An 18,753-nucleotide genomic window follows, 5' to 3' on the forward strand; every position below is an offset into this window, starting at 1 on the left:
TTATTGACCGAGTGTTAATTCATTTTCTCTTAAAAAATAACGATGCTCAGAAACCGGCCATTGATCACTTGCTAATCTAGATGAATTAAATTTTGTTCAATTTTAAGTCTAAAACATATGGTAACAATAATACATGAAATGAGAAAGAGAAACAAATAAAGTATCTCGACTTAGCGCACGAGGTTGTCGCCATGTGGAGTGTCGACACGGCTGTTGTTGTGCCGATTGTCGTTACGGCCAATGGTTTAATAGCCAAGAGCCTCGACGAACACCTCAGGAGGCTCTCGTTGGGCGGCTGGATCAAGGGACTGATTCAGAAGGCAGTACTCCTTGATACGGCACGTATTGTGAGGAGGTTTCTGTCTCTGGGACCCTAACCACCGGTACCTTGGACTCTGTGCCCGATATCGGTGGCAACCTATTTTTTATATTTTTAAATGTTTTTTATTTTTATATTTAATATTTAAAAATGTAAATCATATGTTAGAAAATAAATAAATGAAAAAAAAATACATGAAATATTCATTTATTAACTCTACGAATGTGTACTTACATTACTTTTTTATTGTGATAATATTAATCTAATTGAAAAGAATTTAGGCATTAACAAATTAACACGTAAAGCAATGAATATATAACATTATACTGAGCTTTACAAAACATATGACAACTAAACATAATACCTACTTATGTGTACACCTATTTATAAATAACCTCGTATTTCCCCGAGTATTGTGACTAAACATGAATATCTGTCACCTATCTAAAACATAATGAGGTATATTAAAGCTGCTTACTCCTACATCAATTTATGTTGTTGTAAATGAACAAATATTAATACACATAAATCAAATACATTACATAAGTAGGCCGGGAAAACTTTGCTGTAAATAACTGATATTTATGATTATTACATGTGAATGATGGGGAAGATAGGGGTTACGTCTGCTTACAAAAAGTTTATACATACATTCATACACACACTACTTTTAGTAGGTACAGATATATGACTATACTTTTCTCGTATGTTATGATAGAGGAAAACTATTGAAAAACAACATCTGTTTCTTTAAAAAAACACACACATCGTTATGTAATTTTAAATAGTTTACCTTGTGTGCTCAACAGATCCAATATTTACACACAAAATGAATAAAAACTATAACAGTAAAAAAACACTCTTTGCTAAAATGCTTTAAATTTTAGCTAGTAACTGGTACTTAGGTAAATATTTTGTGACATATTTTACTTAGGAAATAACAATAAAATGTTTCCATATTACAAAAATAATTTAAACAGCCAGGAAATTCAGGAATAACGCGCAGAATTTCAACATGACATATGCCTTCATTTCTCAAGCTACGTTCCCATAAGGTGTTCAACCCACCATGGTAAATGTGCCCCACTGAAACAGGAGCGAAGTAAATTACTGCTAAATTACTGGGCGTTACAACGAATGGGATTATTAAGACATTTTCTCTGTTTTTTTCTGGAAGCACAGCGTGTTTTTATTGTGTGTTTTGTAGCTACGTGGGATATTTATGAGTATTTATTTGGTTTTGGGTAATGACTACGTTTAGTATGTACGTAAACAAATAGAACTCAATGTAAGAAATGTATGAAAAACTTGCCACAGGGATTAAAAATTACGCCAAGGAATAATATATAACAACTAAAAAAAGAATAACTTAACAAATAAACTTTTCATCAGTTTAAACTTTAATTAATTTTACTCCGTGTTTATTATTTCTCATAATCACTCACAAACTCAATCCACAAAACTAAATTAAAATCTAAACAAAGACAATGGAACTATTCAAAATTGACGCTCCATACATTAATTTGAGTGTACACAAGCTTGTCGTATCATAAAGGTCTAACTTTCGTCCCGAGCGACGCCGAAATGCAATAGAGATGCATCTATACGTAACAAATGTTGTTCGCTCGTGTTCTCAAGATGCAAATGTTCTCGTTAAATGCCCATTGTGATGTCCCAGCTTGTAAAATGTAAATGTTATATCACTGTCAAGTCATTAACTAGTGGAAGACGGATAAAACGTTCGTAAAATTTGCATTTGAGCAACACAGCCGTTATTTTTAGTTTACCCCTCATATTTTATGTTTTATGGAGGTCTGTTTCATATAAATTGTTGGACATTTGTCATAGATATTGTTTTTTAGGCGCACGTCTAACGGTTGGATTGCTTTATTGCAATTTCAGAGATTTAGGCAGGTTTAATAAACATATGTTACTTTATGCGTATTTCAATTACTCTCATATAGCACTAAATTACAGTTTCAGTACTCCTAAATAACAATAATATAAGAGCTGTTGGCAAATATCCAATGCGAACAATAAGACCAAAATCTACGTACATGTCATAATTATATCAAAACTTTAATACACAACTAAGTAGATTATGACTATAGCAACTAAGTAAATTATGACTAGAACCTTAAGTTAGGAAGCCCATAACCTTTTAACATATGATAATGATCATGTATCTGAAAAACCAGAACCCCTCACGAGTCTTTTCAACTGTCAAATAACTTCAGATCCACAGACTTGCTGAGAGATATTTTTAAACTATCGAGAAACATTTTCGCAGACTCGACAATTCCCAAACGTAATGGGATTTGGATGTAGGTATATTTAAATATACAGACCAGTTCAGAAGTAGATACTCTTCCACATCTACCATCTTCTACTACGTAGGCCATCAGAATTCAATCCTCAAGACTTGATCTTCAAGCAGCTAAAGTCGGGGGCTCAACCACTAAATAAGGAACCTGTAGGGAGAGTGCCGGCTGCGGTAAAGCGGGAAATAGGATAGGGTATTGAGGAGGTGGTTGTAACCCTTGTGTAGGAGCCCTGGCTTCAGGGTCTGAGCAGTGGAGAAGCCAGTGGGTGAGCATCCTCCCTCGGCCTTTGAGTTCCACTTCTCCTCGACGCTCGACCACGAATGTGCCCCATTGTTCTAGTAATGCGCGGGTGTTTTCACTAAGATGGATGCGGAGAGCTGTGGAATAAAGGAAGAATTACTTGGTGCATTTAAGGCCGATTTTCAATGGCCCGCTAACTTTTATCTGAAGAATATGTTTGAAAATATGTAAAACCGCTATATTTATTCCTCTGATAGAGGTTTACTGATTGTTGAAAAATTAACCATTAGAAAGATATCCGATGATTAGATTTTAGTTATTATACAAGAGATATTTCATAGCAATAGTAGTTTGACAACAAATTAGTTTCAGGGTTCCTAGATCTAATTCCCTGAATAATAGAAACGCAAAATTTCTAACAAGCAGTTATTTTTACACCGCAATAAAACTCAAGGAAATAAAACTGAATTATTTGACCAAGTTTTATGATATTACAGTAGCAACTTTGTCGTCAACTTCGTAATTAACGAATCTGGTGAAAATACTTGTCCCTTCATAAATCTCTCCTATCCGTCCACGTAGATCTTGTTTTCCTCGCTATTTCTTATCTATTTCACGTAAATAAATAATTTCTGGACAAGCTTGGAATTATTTTACAGGTCCTTGTTGGTAAACAAATGTATTTACTTGGAGTAATCAGTTATTTAACCTTGCACGAGATTCTGTGAAAGACAGTGGTTATATGACCCGGAATGAATTGATAATTATTTTTAAATACAGAACCATAACCGAAAAAAAACCGGCCAAGTGCGAGTCGGACTCGCGCACCGAGGGTTCCGTACAAATTCTGTATAGATAAATACATAAAAAGTGAGTCTCGCGCCAACCGTTCAGTTTAGAACAATCATAGTTATGGTAATTTCGTGAGAGTCAAAATAGTTCATATTTTTTATTTTATAATACCTATAACTAAAATAGTAGGCCAGTACCTTGTAAAAGTTATTTTATTAAAGTTATTTATATACAACATTTTATAGTCATCATTCAGAAATCTGATTGAAAATAACTAATTATGTCTTAAAGGTCATTGGGCATATCTTACCCGCTTTGTAAAAAGTGGCGGACATGAATCAAAGTAGTTTTAAATCGTGGAGAATGGTATGACGTTTCTTTGAATATAAATATTTTATTAAAATTCCATGGAGACGAATGTCCAGGATCGTTTGAAAAATATAAAAAAAGCAGTTTCAGAGGATTGTACAGGTTGCAATGCTAGTTTTTTTTGTTAAAGACTTTTCATAAAGAAGGAAGATGCTAATTCGGATGACCAGGATCTGATGAGGATCTGGAAACCCTGAGAAATCGAGGGCAACTCTTGAATATTGTAGGCACGCATCGAGTCAAAACCAGACATGTGAGTGTATTTTTGAGGGTACTGGTAAACAGTGAAAGTTTGGAGCTGATTTGATTATGGAGACTACAGAGAGTCGAGGGAACTCCTGAACGGTATGTTGCAACTACCACGTGTTTGGGCTTATTTTATTCGTATTGGCGAAGACTTTCCTCATAGACAGGTTTGACTGCCATTGTGGGATCGATAGCAAAGATCAGATATAGTTACGGGAATTCCTTTACAATTTATAACGTAACCTTGTGTTGGAGCTTATTTTATTTTAGGTGATGAGAATTCACTACTAATGGGATCTTTTATTTTTGAGGGATTAATCACCTAACGAGCATCAGTTTCAGGTTTTTTTCGAAACTGCCTGACGACTTATAACTGTCGAATTGTAACTACGACTGCTAGAGAGTAGGATTCAGGGCTGCTGGCTTTACGTTTCTGGAGCCTTGACAAAAGTGTAATTCTGTCCCTTTCTTTGTTTTATAAAGTCGGCTTTATTTTATTTTGTAGCATTTTACAAACAAATCCAACTTCAAACATATAAAAAAGCAACAAGAAAACAAAAGCAAGAAAAAAATTAAAAAGATGTTAGGTGCATCGGTCTAGAAGTCGGTGTCTAAAGGATGCATCTATATTTATTTAACCACCGAGATCTAGACCGATGCATATAAACAGTTTTCTTGTTGTTTTTAGAAGTTGTTTTTTTTTTGTAAAATTTTTTTATTTTTAACTTTTGTGAAAAGTCCTCGTCAATACGAATAATATAAGCCCAAACACGACGTAACTAAAACATACCGTTGAGGAGTTCTCTCGACTTTCTCACGTCTCCATCATCAGGTAAGCTCTAACTTCCTAACCTTCACTCTTTGATAGTCACCAGACATACATCTGAGAATCAAGTTTTAATCCTATGGGCCTACAATTTCTGATAGTTGCCCTCGATTTCTCAGGATTTCCGTCATCAGATCCTGACCTGATGACAATGGAAATAAACGGCGAGTATACTCTTTCACTACAAAGAAATGATTTCTCAAATCCGTCAAACTTGGTTGTTTAAATTCCCCATTGAAATGAGGAAAATATTTGATGATTACACCTGATTTTCTCTAGATTCCCATGGTTCACATTGATGCGACTAATGCCATAGTAAATCAGAGCCTTTATCATGACACTGCGCTATATTTCGTTCGTATCCGCCGTGGGTATGGTTTCCATACTAAGGTGCCCAATGACCTTTGAATGATTTAAAATTTTTCACAGTTTAGAGTTTGTAATATTTTATGTAACTTCAAATTTATCATTTTCGCAATTTTTCCTTTATCTGTACTATATAACGTTGCTTTTTGGCGAATTTCAAGATTCTGAGTTCACGGAAAGTACCTTGTAGGTTTTGATTCCCTAGCGTGTGACGGAAATTCGTCTAAGGTGTCGGTATAACCGTTGTATCTTTTGATCGCGTTAACTTAGAAGTTTGATTTTTTCACTGCCTAAAGAGACAATAGACTTAGGTATTTGGTATAAATTTCAATTTGATATCTTTATTCGTTCGTGAGAAATAAGGTAGTAAGTTACATTTTATTAAAATATTTTTTTTTATATTATATAACTAAAAAAATGAGATTTTCGAAATTTTTCCTATATTTGCATTATATGACAATGCTTCATGCCAAATTTCAAGGCTCTGAGTTTACGGGAAGTATCCTGTAGGTTTTGATTCCTTTGCGAATGTCGAAAATTTGCTGAAAATATCGACATAATCGGCTGTATCTTTTGATTGGCTTGGCTTAGAAGTTTGATATTTTCACAGCTTAAAGGGACAACAGACCTGAGTATTTCATGTGAATTTCAGCTTGATGCGTCCACGTGTTTTTGAGATAAAGGGTCTTGACAGACAGACAGACAGACAGACAGACAGACAGACAGACAGACAGACAGACAGACAGACAGACGGACAACAAAGTGATCCTATAAGGGTTCCGTTTTTTCCTTTCGAGGTACGGAACCCTAAAAGTAATGATTTAAATAGTCCATATATAACTTACGTTGTCCAGTAGACTCCATTCTGCTGGCAGTGTTGACGGTATCACCGAACAGGCAGTAGTGAGGCATCTTGACGCCCACCACTCCTGCGCAGACGGGGCCCGAGTGGACTCCGATACGAACCTATACGTAAAGTTCAGGTTATAACGAAAGCAAAATTAATGTAAGTCAGTGTTTTCAGACCCAACATTTTAAAGTAGACTAAAAACGGCAAACCAAATACACTTAGTTTTTCAATTCTTCAAATCCATAAAGAATATTGCCATAGCCATTGCTTGTAAAAATTACTTGTAGATCATTAATGACAAAAAATTGTAGGAATTAAGATATTTGAACTGTATTTTAACTTCAGACAAGACATAATTTTGTTGATGATTACCACCATCTCCATTGGTATGTTTACCTCCAATCTATGCGTAGGCCGGTGTCTGACGACGAACCCCCTCACGGCTTCTACAATAGCCAGAGCCATGAGGCAGATCTCCCGCGCGTGCAGGTCCCCATTCCTCTCCGGGAGACCAGACACCACCATGTACGCGTCTCCTATCGTCTCCACCTTTACGAAACAGAAAAAAATGCCGAATTTTAATGGTAATGTAAAATAAAAATGGCATGTGGCAACTTAATGTTTGCAGTTTCTTTCAGTAGCATTTATATTGAAAAATCGTAAAAATAAAGTTAGAAAAATATATATCAAAATTAAGTAGGTTTTCGGGATTAATATTCCCGAACGTAACCTTTGAATGCTAGAATTTGGTTGGGTTTTGGGAAACATTACAAGCGAAATATTAGTTTCTCGGAATATTAAGCTTTCGAGGAAACTAAGCGTTACGTAGGTAATTTAGGTAAAATGATTTATATTAAACTAAAGAAATAACGTAATATTTTATGCCTGAATAAGCTTTTTTGACAGCCTAACTTATCTCAAAACTAACATTATCATGATTAAAAACACAATACGGTATAAAGCTAAGGCACCTTTACTTTGCATTTATATAGTTTTTATTTCGACTATTTGTTCGTCTCATACAATATTTTTATGAAGGCTTCTAATCTGGAATACACTACACACGTGCACAATTTCGATAGGTACTTTACGAACCTTACTAGTGAGATGACGGCAGGCAAAGTGTATGGAAGAAGATCACGTGCTGCGCTGACCCAAAATAAAATTGGGATAAAGGCAGGAGAATGGTGATAATAGAAACAAAGACATATAGAACTCACCTTATAAACATCATAGGAGCCAATAATTCTGTCGAAGGTACTATAGAGGTCGTTCAACAAGTCCACAACTTGCATGGGCGTGGAAGCGGTACAGAGCTCCGTGAAGCCTACGATACTTTCCATATACATACTTTTAATACATGTATAAGTGGGTCCACAGACGCTGTTAAAGAACTCACCTTATAAACATCATAGGAGCCAATAATCCTGTCAAACGTACTATAGAGGTCGTTCAACAAGTCCACGACCTGCATGGGCGTGGATGCGGCACAGAGCTCCGTGAAGCCGACTATGTCGCTGAAGTAGACTGTGACGCACTCGAAGCTTTCAGGCTGGACCACCTCGCCGGCCATTAGTTGTTGGGCTACGGGCCTGGGTGGAGAGAAAAGAGCTAGTTACAATAAAAAATTTGAATACTATGTGAGCTTCTTTGCACTGACTTATCTCTGAAACTGCTTGAAATTATGCATGAACTTACATATACTCAGTTTCCTGTCAGCAAACTGCGCGTCAGAAACAGATTCTTAGACAGAAATGGCGTTTTGTTTTTATCGAATTGACCCTGGGTTAAAATTGAAGTAACAAATCAGCACTATCGTTATAACTGTTCAAGTTAAAGAGAGTTACTTTCATACTCTATCACTTTGAAATATAACAGTCGAGGGTAGAAAAGGAATGTGTCAAATCAACAGAGTTTCAAATAGAATATGGAATTCTTGTTGTTTCTTTTCCGTGGGACTTACATTTAGGAATCGTTCAACTAGTGCGACGTTTCATAAAAGCCTGCAAGAACATAGTTGATTTAAAAACATTTGACATTGATCTAGTAACTGAGCTTCAATATTCACCTTGGCAGTACTTGATACAGCAGTTCCTCAGACCTCCGTTTCTCCAGTGACAGTTGTTCAGTCTTCTCTTCGACGAGTGACTCCAAGTTGTTCGCGTACTGCTCCATGCGACGCAGCAAATCATCCATCAGGTTGTCACAATAGCCCCTGGACGAAGAAGTATTTTATAGAGACTTTCAAATTAAGAATCAGGTTTTTATGAACAAAGAAGTTTTTGGATTATGAATCCCTATTTTTTTTATATCGGTCGGTCGGTCTTATGTATAAAACTTTTTGCTTGTTCTGTTTCCATACTACGTGTCCAAATAACGGTCACTGAATTGGGATTTCAATTAGAAATAAGCAATTAAATTATTAACCAAAATGTTATTTTCTATCCTACAGAAAGCCAAAAATGGTCTTAGCTAAACAGTTTCAATAACCTCTGCTTAATATTATCAGCGTTTCACTGTTTTCACAACTTGAGTTAGTTAAGCACGGAGAGCAATCCACACAGACATAGTATAAAAGTTCTACCACGTTCTACACTATTCCTATCTCCAAATATATTTCACCTTTCCGATACAAGTTGCTAATAAGTACCTTTTCCTTTGTCTATTGTGTCACTCTGATAACAACAGTCTCCAGTCATTGTTGGTCTCAAACAATAGTTCTTTAGAAACACGAACCTACTTCAAGTTAAGATCTAGAACATTCCTTCCATCTACTTTAAAAATACCCGTATACTTACTACAGTCTAAGCAGACGGCCGGCAGTTAGCCCGATAGTTTAGTTTTTTTTTTTTTTTTCGTGAATTCGATCAAAGTTTCTATTCGGTCTGATACTGGCAAAAACCTGATCGTTGTCATGTGCGTACTGCAATTCATTTCCATACTGATTTATGAGCCCGAACAAAGTGTTGGCTGATCAGAAGTTTGTAGTGTACTCTTTGATTTATGTGACTATATTTTGTACTCGAGGACATTTGACAGTAGATTGTTTTTTCACTGTTGCATTATACATTGGTCTACAATTCTTTCTAATCCTTATGCATTATGGAAAAGCTTCACCCTTCCTCGAATGAATCATACACACACGCATTGGTAATCTTTGAGTACATATTTCTTCAGCTTTACATACATTAAATCTATGTTTATAAATGCAGACGCTCATAAAAGAGTTTATAGAGTATATATATATATATATATTCTGTATAAACACAATAACCATCAAAGTTAATAGAGCGTCATTTAATGTTAAAACCAAAATACGATACTAAACTTATGACACCCACGAGATACAATGTATAAGTATGTAGTGGATTCAAAAAGCACTGGCTAAACTTGCTCTGAAACCCGCTGTGAAAGAACATATACTTAAATGCTACGTCGACGATAAAACTTAGATAACGTAATCACATATCGCTATTGTCCTTACATCCACGGGCAGTGTTATTTGCAATTTGAGGAGCTCTTAACTTAATGCATAAGGAATGTTAGGGAGCAGAGCAAGAAACGACAACCCGCTTTTCTCAAATATAAGCAAGTTTTACATACTGTGCGAGCAAGAGCGGGGCAGTTGCTCTGTCTTCGTCAAAATACCAACAATAGGCGGATTACAGTCAAGCAAAAACCAAATGCTCTTAGATACTTGTAAGACTATCCACATGACATGAATATGTACACAACTCCTTTAGCGTAGATCCACCATAAGTAACCACAACAGAACTTCATACTCACTTGATATAATTAGCGTTAATAGTATCAAAGCTGGGTCTATCATCAGCCGCCTCTGCCCAGCACCGTTCAGCCAAGTCCAGGAGTTCCACAGCAGCCCCACCCCCGCCACCCGCCGCGGCACCCACTTCACCCACCCCCACCACTGGCCGAAATGGAGGGGACTCTCGAGCACACACGTGGCCTACGATTTCTAAAAAGAGTGCATTTGAAAAAGTTGGCGTAATATAAAATGTATGAATAAAATATTCGTAGTTTTATTTAAAAAAGTGACTCATGTCGATATGTTTTCTTAATGTATATTTTTTTATGTATCTTATATACAAAGCATATAGTTAATTATTATTTTATTGTATACCTCAAGTACATACCTAAATGTTGTTTGATAGATTAATAGAGATTAAAGTAAGAATTTCGAGTCACGTTAAATCATCCACAAACATTTGAAACGTTAAATGAGATCCGTATTATTAAACATAAATAACTTATAAGAACCTACAAAGTAAGTAGGTAGGTACCTACTGACTAATAGAAAATATTAATTTAAGATTACTTAAATGTCGAAGTTCTTCGAGTTCCTTGTACTTCGTATTTATAAACTAAGTTAATCACTAACTTCAATATTGTCAACTTCGTTCTTCCCACGCATTGTGACATCATTACTTTCCAAATTATACTTCTCTACAGAACACAATCTTTCGTGGAATTTCAATTTCTTAAAGGAAGCTGGATAACCTCAAAATCCAATATCTCATTTATAAAAATAACAAAAGAACCGAATTTAATTATCTTGACGCTTATAACATTTTTCGCTTCATTTAACAGATAAAAAAAGTTTCAAAATGGATTAAAATTTTAATCCGAGGAGTTCGCGCTTTCTCGACGGCGTCGGCCGTACAAAATCATAAAATGTTATAAAATATACTAGAATACTTCCATTACTCTGACCTACAAAAGAACTGTTGTGCCTTCACATTCCATTAAAAAGTTTCACAATTCGAAAGAAGTTTTCGCTTTTTTTTTCTTTTCAAGTTATTTAAAAACGGATATTGCTGGCTGGCGAGGCGGATACTCGCCCCTCTTATATGAATAAGGGTAGTGGCATACATAATTATGAATAAAATAAGGACTTCATATATTTCTTTTTCAAACGACAAAATACGAGTCCAAGTAACTATATTAATGCGATTGGTTTGGCGTATGTCAGTTGAATTTTGTAAATAAAATTATAATTACTGAATTATTCTAAGTTGTCTCTTATACTGTCTGGACGCCAATTTCATTTGCAAATATTTGTCAGTTATCTACAACCGCGATGAAGTGTCTCTTCGTCTGTTCTCTGTACTTAACACATTAGGAAAATTGTTTGAAAAATATTTAAACACTTCCGCAAAATATTTACTCGAGTAAAAGCCTAATTGTGTTTAGCGGACCTCGCAGTAAGCGTTTTATATTAATATTTTCGTAAAAAAGGGCTTTACATTTTATGGCTATTTACATGTTGGGAAAATTATTGCCCCTTAGCAAATATGAATACCTGTGTAACAAATAAAACAGTGATGTGAAAATACGTATGATTTGTTTTTATAAGCCCCTTTAAATACATATAGCCATAGAAGCAATATAAATAAAAAATATACATATTTTTTATACCTCATACTGATTCGCGGAATTTAAAATAATGAAAAATTGCGACTGAAAACCTTGGGAAAACTGAAATATTGCGAGTAACACAAAACCATCACGTCATAGCTTACCAACAAAAATATAAAACTAACCTTTACTAGACATGGTAGGCGTATAATTATGAAAGGGTCCAGCTCTGAGGACTATCTCTTCCAGTATGATGCCGAAGCTATACACATCGCCTTTGAGGGAGGCTGCAGCCCCAGGATATATGCTACCCGCCACCAGCTCCGGCGCTGTCCATAGTAGCTCTAGAATAGAGGATGAATATAGAATTGGGAACTGTTGTTTTATTTCACACAAGCAGGTGAGCACTACTTCAAAATAGAGTCAATAAAAAAAAGAAAGGCGTTGTGACCTAGTGGGTAAAGAATCAACCTCTCAAGTATGAGGGCGTGGGTTCGATTCCAGGTCAGGCAAACACCAATATAACTTTTCTACGTTTTTATGTTCTAAGTATATCTTGGACACCAATGACTGTGTTTCGGATGGCACGTTAAACTGTAGGTGCCGGCTGTCATTGAACATCCTTGGCAGTATTTCTGCTGACACCAGTCTAACCAACCGGGAGTGGGTTGCCCGGGTAACTGGGCTGAGGAGGTCAAATAGGGCAGTCACTCATTGCAAAACGCTGGTACACAGCTGCATCCGGTTAGACTGGAAGCCGACACCAACATAATTGTGAAAAGGTTCGGGAGATGCTGGAGATGGTGGTAGGCATAATAGCACTAATTACTGTAATAATAGGTGTCATCTTTGATGAGGTCTGTGGGCGTGCACAGCGTGTTGAGCCCGTAGTCGGATATCTTGAGCACGAAGCGTCCGTCAATGAGGCAGTTTGAGGAACGGAGCTTGCCGTGAGCGCCGAGCCCTCCGTGTAAGTAGCACATACCCTGTGGGACAAAGGAAATTGGCCTTACATTTGTACTACTTAATATTGTAAAGGTGATTAGCTTTTTTGTTCGAGTGAAACTGATGGACTGAAATGAAAAGTTCTTGTTAAATAGCTCATTTATCAAGAAAGGAATATTATTTGGAATGCAGGGTAGTCCCTAAAGGAAATGGGTGATACCAGTGGTGAAAGTACGTGTTTCTTTGACCTTAATAATCACTATGTCATATGATATTTTTATCCCGATTTTAATCCCGTCTACAGCTACACTTAATAACACGTAAATGTTACTATCAAACAAAACCACATTTTTTTACAATGTTCGTGCGGATGTGGTAACATAGTAATTCCGCTACTTAAAACGAAATTGCTCTTGGAAAAATACAAGGCCACTTCGTCGCACTGCGGAGGGTGTAATTATTTTTTTATGGAACTAATCATTTTCATGTTAGTTTTATTATACTGAAGGTCAAAGAGAAGATGAAAATCGTACCAACTTTATAATTATACTTAGAATAACTCAACTGACCGAGTTCCGTCGGAAACGTACTCAGAGACTTTGATACAAGGGCTATATAAAATTCAGTGTCAAATAGCCCTTCTTCCATGCAGATTTCATGCATCTTCTTCTTTCACAGAATTTTTCAATCTGCCCAGTGATTCCCGAGATTAGCGCGTTCTAAGAAACATACCCTTTTAAGCTTAATACAGTACATTTTCTGAAGGCTTAGTATTCTTCTATAGCCTTCAGAAAATGTTAAAATGTTATTCTTTTGAAAGCAGCCTGATTTATATTCTATACAGGTGACTCGATAGTTAATTATTAAAAAAAAACAAAAGCACCGTAAACTCCTCGAATTTCACTTTACTTGTGAATATTCTATTCAAACCAAACTAAGTTTGTGTTTATTCTATTTATATCGCAAATTCTAGAAATATTTCACAATTTCAATTTTCTTAGTATTTTTCTAAAAATAACAAATATTCTTGGAATTATCGAACTTCTTTTTTATCAACTACTACTACTACAAATAACCTATTTATAGTTATCTCATAGTTTGTTCATCTCAATTTTTATATATAGTTGTATATTCTGCCACCGGTTTCACCCTTAGGAACTTTTCTGCACACCCGCATATGAGGTGGCGATAACCTATCTTGATAAATGGGCTATCTAAAACTGAAAGGATTAATCCAAAGTGGTCCAGTACTTCCTACGATACCTAAGCACGTACAGGGAAACAAACTGGGCATATATGTATAGGCAAGGCTATGGGTATAGGGTAGTAGTATCCTGTGGGATAGATACCTATTAAAATCCATGTCAAACTCCAATAAGTCAATAGTAAATAAACAATGAAATTAGATCAACTTAAAACAAACAATTGACCTTATTAAACGTGTTCAAGGTAACACAATCTTAATATTGTTTGTTGATATTTTCTAAATATAGTAAGTTTAATTCCACGAGCAATCGTTGTTTTAGTAAAACGTTTGTTTTTTCATTGAATTTGTTTGGATTGTGTTGATGAAGGTAAAGAAGCCTTGTTACAGGGATAACCAGCAAGCCAGCGGTAACGCAATTGAAGTAAAATGTTGTTATTGAAAATTGTTGACTTTGATTATATTGATAACGTGTCACGTGTATTCAATTAAAGGTGCAGGACAACAATTATAATTTTCCACGATGCTCATTATTATTTGGTTTATTGCATCTTGTTTTCCAACTGCAATCCTTGTTGGAATATCAGTTTCTGCATACATACTTATCAAAATTTATTATAACTGTGCCGTTACAGCCTACCACTACGTAACACCTGCCATTAATAGGGATGATCAAAGCAGTACGAGTCATTGTTAACCCGAGTTCAACAATAGTTCATGGTGCCTTTCTGAAGATGTACTTTATTAATAACCCTTACCTGCACAATATCATGTACGAGAGATGTCCTGAAGTTCCAGTCGAGCTGTAGTTCGTCATTCGCGAGGACATCCTTCAAGGAGCCCTTAGGACAGTACTCCGTGAGCACGAACACCAGTGGGCAGTCGACGCACGCGCCGATGAAACGTGCCGTGTTCTCGTGGGAGACGTTACGGGCCTGTGTTCGAAGTTACAAATTTTATGAGAATTTGTATTAAAAAGATGTAAAGTGCATCAAATGACCCCATCCGCCGATCACACACTCCATGGTTAAGCCTTATTTAGAAACGAACAGCTATTAAATAAAATCCAGACTCATGGTGGTCCTTGAATGTTGAACATTAAAAATCGCAATATCTGTAGAATGAACCCATAGGTACACTTAAGCTTGCGACTAAATTAGGCAAGTCTTATATTAGGTACATATAGAGGAACTGCAGCATATTTGGAATACTGCAGGTAACTTGGAATACTTCGATATCTAAATATATATAAACGCCATCTGAGTTTTTATGCCGTAAACATAACGTCAAACGATACACAAAGCCATACAGCATTATATAAAAACAGGACGCTATCTTGACATTTCGGCTACCAGCCCCCAGCGAACGAGAAGCCTGATTTGAAAACTTTTTCGGTAAGAATGCAATCAGTGGTAATCATTTGCTGTAATACTCTAAATCTTTATTGTAATTATTTTAATTGCGGAGTGACCTTGTTAGTTTAAGATATTACTATGATTTTGTGAATATTTCTAGAATTAAAAATTTGACATGCAACTTTAAGTTAAGTTGGCGTGTTGTTAATTTGGAATACCGTGTTTTTTTTGCTTTTCAGTTTTTTGGGAGTCGGTTTTATTTTTTTGTAAAAGTTTCTTTTTTTGTAAAGAGCCAATGACTATAAAACATTTAGAATTCTATTATAGTTCGGCCATTCAGAGAATGCGTTCCTGACACGTCGCGATTGAACTGACGACGTAACTTTGCAATGGCGTTGCAGTTACGATAAAAATATTTTTGCTGGTTGTTTACCGTTTTAACAATTGAGGAGCATTAAAACAACATTATTATATCAATAATCAATGAATGTTATTACGTCGTCAGTTCAATCGCGACGTGTCAGGAACGCATTCTCTGAATGGCCGAACTATAGTTTCTAAGAAAAAGTGTTAGCAATTTTCAAAGAAAAAAAAATGAATATAATTTGGAATACTATATTCCAAATTATCTGCACCCTAAGTCAAATCACGTTTTTGGAGTATTTTTAGTTTGATAGGCATTTTGATAATATATCTGGTATTTTTTATATTTGATTGTTCTCATTATTAAAGTTTAATATTTTGACAATAATTTAATGTATTTTTTATTGAGCTATCCCGTTTCTCCTTCAATTTATTTTCAAAAAACAAACTGGTATTCCAAATATGCTTCACTTCCTCTAAGTATGGTCTAGTTATTTTTTTTTGCTAGCCTTTTGAACAATAATTTTTATTTACTATTGTCAAAATCTTTTTAGGTATTCAGAAGAGCGACGCCATTGTTATCAAAGGTACGGCAAGCATTCCAATAATGAAAAGAAAATCCTCAACATTTTCAACAAAAGGAGACATCAAAAAATGATTTCTGTTATCGAAAATATCAGAAATAATCATGAATAGAGAGATTGGAATACAAAAGTTAGACATTCAATTAGGAAACCAAGGAATTGCGATCCCAAAGGTAAGAAAGTTTCGATACAATACTTACTCGAATCGGGAAAATCGAATCGGAACATCGAAGCGAATCTGTCGCATCGTGTTACCACAACTCGAAACTGCGTGACATTGTTGTTATGTCTCGTTTGTAAGGACAGAAATGTCACGAACGAATCGCTTGCATAGACATAATATTAGTAAACAGGACTGCGCATATAAACCCAAAAAACGAGCCGAGTGAAACAGTTAGTACGGAGGCTGTCTGTCCCTTTCTAATAGGGTGACTATGAGATTAAGCTATGTGAGACAAATCCGAATTTGCTAAAATTATTAAACACAGATTAGTATTGAAGTTTTAACTTACGCAGTTTGTGACCTTAAGATACTAATACAGGCTTTTAATAATTAGCGGAAATTAGCAGTATAAAAGCAGGAAGATTCGAAGTGAAGACTGTTTTTTTTGTATTTATACTTCATATATAGACTGCTGAGCCATTTATGTCGCCTTTCTTCATTTTTTGGGAAGCTATAACAATAGTACAACAGTTTTAAAATCCATCACCCATATTTTGACTCGTTACAAGAATTCATGGGCACCCTAGTTGTTTGGTTTACGAAAATGTTATTATTAGCTAACCTGTGGAACGATATATTGCAACCACCATAGGATTCACTTTTGCAAGTAGAAACGCAACACTTTTTCACCATTTTAATAGTTTACATTGATTTAATACAAAAAAATATAAACAAAATTTTAAATGCTGATTACGCGCCAAGAATGTTCAGGGTTACCGCTAGAAAATAAAAAAAAGCAAAATAAAAATTTATGTTGTTTATGTTTTAATAATAAATACGAATAAATTAATGCGATTGTTATTAATTTGTTGACTTACAATTGTTAAAATAAGATAAAAATATAAGTGATTCAATTGTTTTTGGGAAGACAAAACTTTTGATCACAACATTTTTTTATGCTGGCAAGGTGTTAGAAAGAGACAAACAGCCTCCGTTCGAACTATCCCTCTCGGCTCGGATTTGCCTCTGTGTATTATGCAACCAATTTAGTACCTTATAGCGTTAGAATAGAGTTCATTTTCGTAAATATATATTTTGAGCGTGCGCAATCTTGTTTAGTAATATTATATCTATGATCGCTTGAGACATCGGTAGACACAAATTGTATTATTGGATTGGGTTATTGTAAACCTATTCCCCCTTGGTTTGGCCAAATAGTATAAATATGCAGGCATATTATTTTTAAATACGGATGTTTGGACTATGTGAAGGTATGGGCCTTATTTTTCCCGTATAAAACAAAAACCTGAAGTACAATGTTAAAAAAAAAACTGTCATATTTTTACCAGTTAACTTTGTAAAGACCCAAAAGAGTAATTATTAATAAACTACCAATAGCGTCTGTTCATAAAACATTAGTATAATACAAGATATTGCTTTCCAATTGCTTTTAATGATCGATCTCTCATCTATTTACCTACGAACAAAATGGCCATCAGCGTAATTAGTAGTATTCTATTAATTGATGTTATAATGACGAAATGGGCTTTGTATACACAATAATTAGATGGGTGCAGCTAATATTGTAGCACTCTCATTGAATACCTGTTATAATGCTCTTACAACAATAACACGATATATGTTTTGTGGGTAATTGTAGACTCGTCATTTTGCATTATGTGATTATACATAGTCTATGCTCTCATAAATTAAGTATCCAATACCAATATCGAAACCGGAATTGAGTGAAACTTAAAACAAAGGTGATAGACATTTTTTTAATATGTACTTTTTTATTTAAAAAATAAATATGACCTCATTCCTATGTTTTGTAATTTATTACCAATTGCAATTTAGTCAGTGAAAATAAATTGATAACTTCCTCCTTTTCGGGAATTGGGTTAAAGTCATACCTGTTTGATCTCCCACAGCAGTTTTTTATTAAGGTCCAGTTTCTTCCTATGTATCTTCTTGACAGCGACCCTGTTGCCTTTGTATAGGCCCACAGTGAATGACGAGAGGGTGAGAGAAGGGGTGCCCAGGGTTGATGCTGCTCCTGTACTGCCTCGAGCACTCCAGCCCAGGGACAGCTAGAGATTTAAACATAAGCATAAAGCATTATTCACGTGTAAAAGTATCTTATACAGTTAATTATCTCCCCATTGCCGGAAGGGGATCTAGGGGCACCGGGCGGTCCAAAACGAGATGGAGTGATGTAGTGCCAAGTGTTGATGGAATGCCAGGTATTCTAAGCATAGAGATTAAAGATGTCATGGATAGGAATGATAAAGCAAGCTAACCATGTAGACTATATAGCAGTAAAGGAAGAAGTTATGTAGTTTATTTATATTTTTATCATGTTTTCATCTGTTTTAAATTTCAAGAAAATCGATGAGCTGGAGTCTTATGTAACAGAGAATCATATTAATAT

The 18,753-nt window shown here is 35.4% G+C and overlaps 1 protein-coding gene across 1 annotated transcript in view; it reads right to left on the minus strand.

Moving 5' to 3' along the window:
* Nucleotides 1-1,755: 1,755 nt before the first annotated feature.
* Nucleotides 1,756-18,753, minus strand: part of LOC124638511 (atrial natriuretic peptide receptor 2) — a 57,400-nt gene continuing 40,402 nt past the window's right edge. Inside the window, exons 12-21 of the mRNA XM_047175483.1 lie at nucleotides 18,236-18,412; nucleotides 14,616-14,792; nucleotides 12,538-12,694; nucleotides 11,894-12,052; nucleotides 10,119-10,308; nucleotides 8,401-8,547; nucleotides 7,732-7,924; nucleotides 6,729-6,881; nucleotides 6,328-6,448; nucleotides 1,756-3,020 (exon numbers count right to left, since the gene is read on the minus strand). Coding sequence (XP_047031439.1) covers nucleotides 2,749-3,020; nucleotides 6,328-6,448; nucleotides 6,729-6,881; nucleotides 7,732-7,924; nucleotides 8,401-8,547; nucleotides 10,119-10,308; nucleotides 11,894-12,052; nucleotides 12,538-12,694; nucleotides 14,616-14,792; nucleotides 18,236-18,412 — 1,746 coding nt within the window. The 3' untranslated portion in view covers nucleotides 1,756-2,748. The remainder of the gene's footprint in view (nucleotides 3,021-6,327; nucleotides 6,449-6,728; nucleotides 6,882-7,731; nucleotides 7,925-8,400; nucleotides 8,548-10,118; nucleotides 10,309-11,893; nucleotides 12,053-12,537; nucleotides 12,695-14,615; nucleotides 14,793-18,235; nucleotides 18,413-18,753) is intronic.

This window comes from Helicoverpa zea, chromosome 17 (assembly GCF_022581195.2).
Source record: "Helicoverpa zea isolate HzStark_Cry1AcR chromosome 17, ilHelZeax1.1, whole genome shotgun sequence".
Classification (NCBI taxonomy): Eukaryota; Metazoa; Arthropoda; class Insecta; order Lepidoptera; family Noctuidae; genus Helicoverpa; species Helicoverpa zea.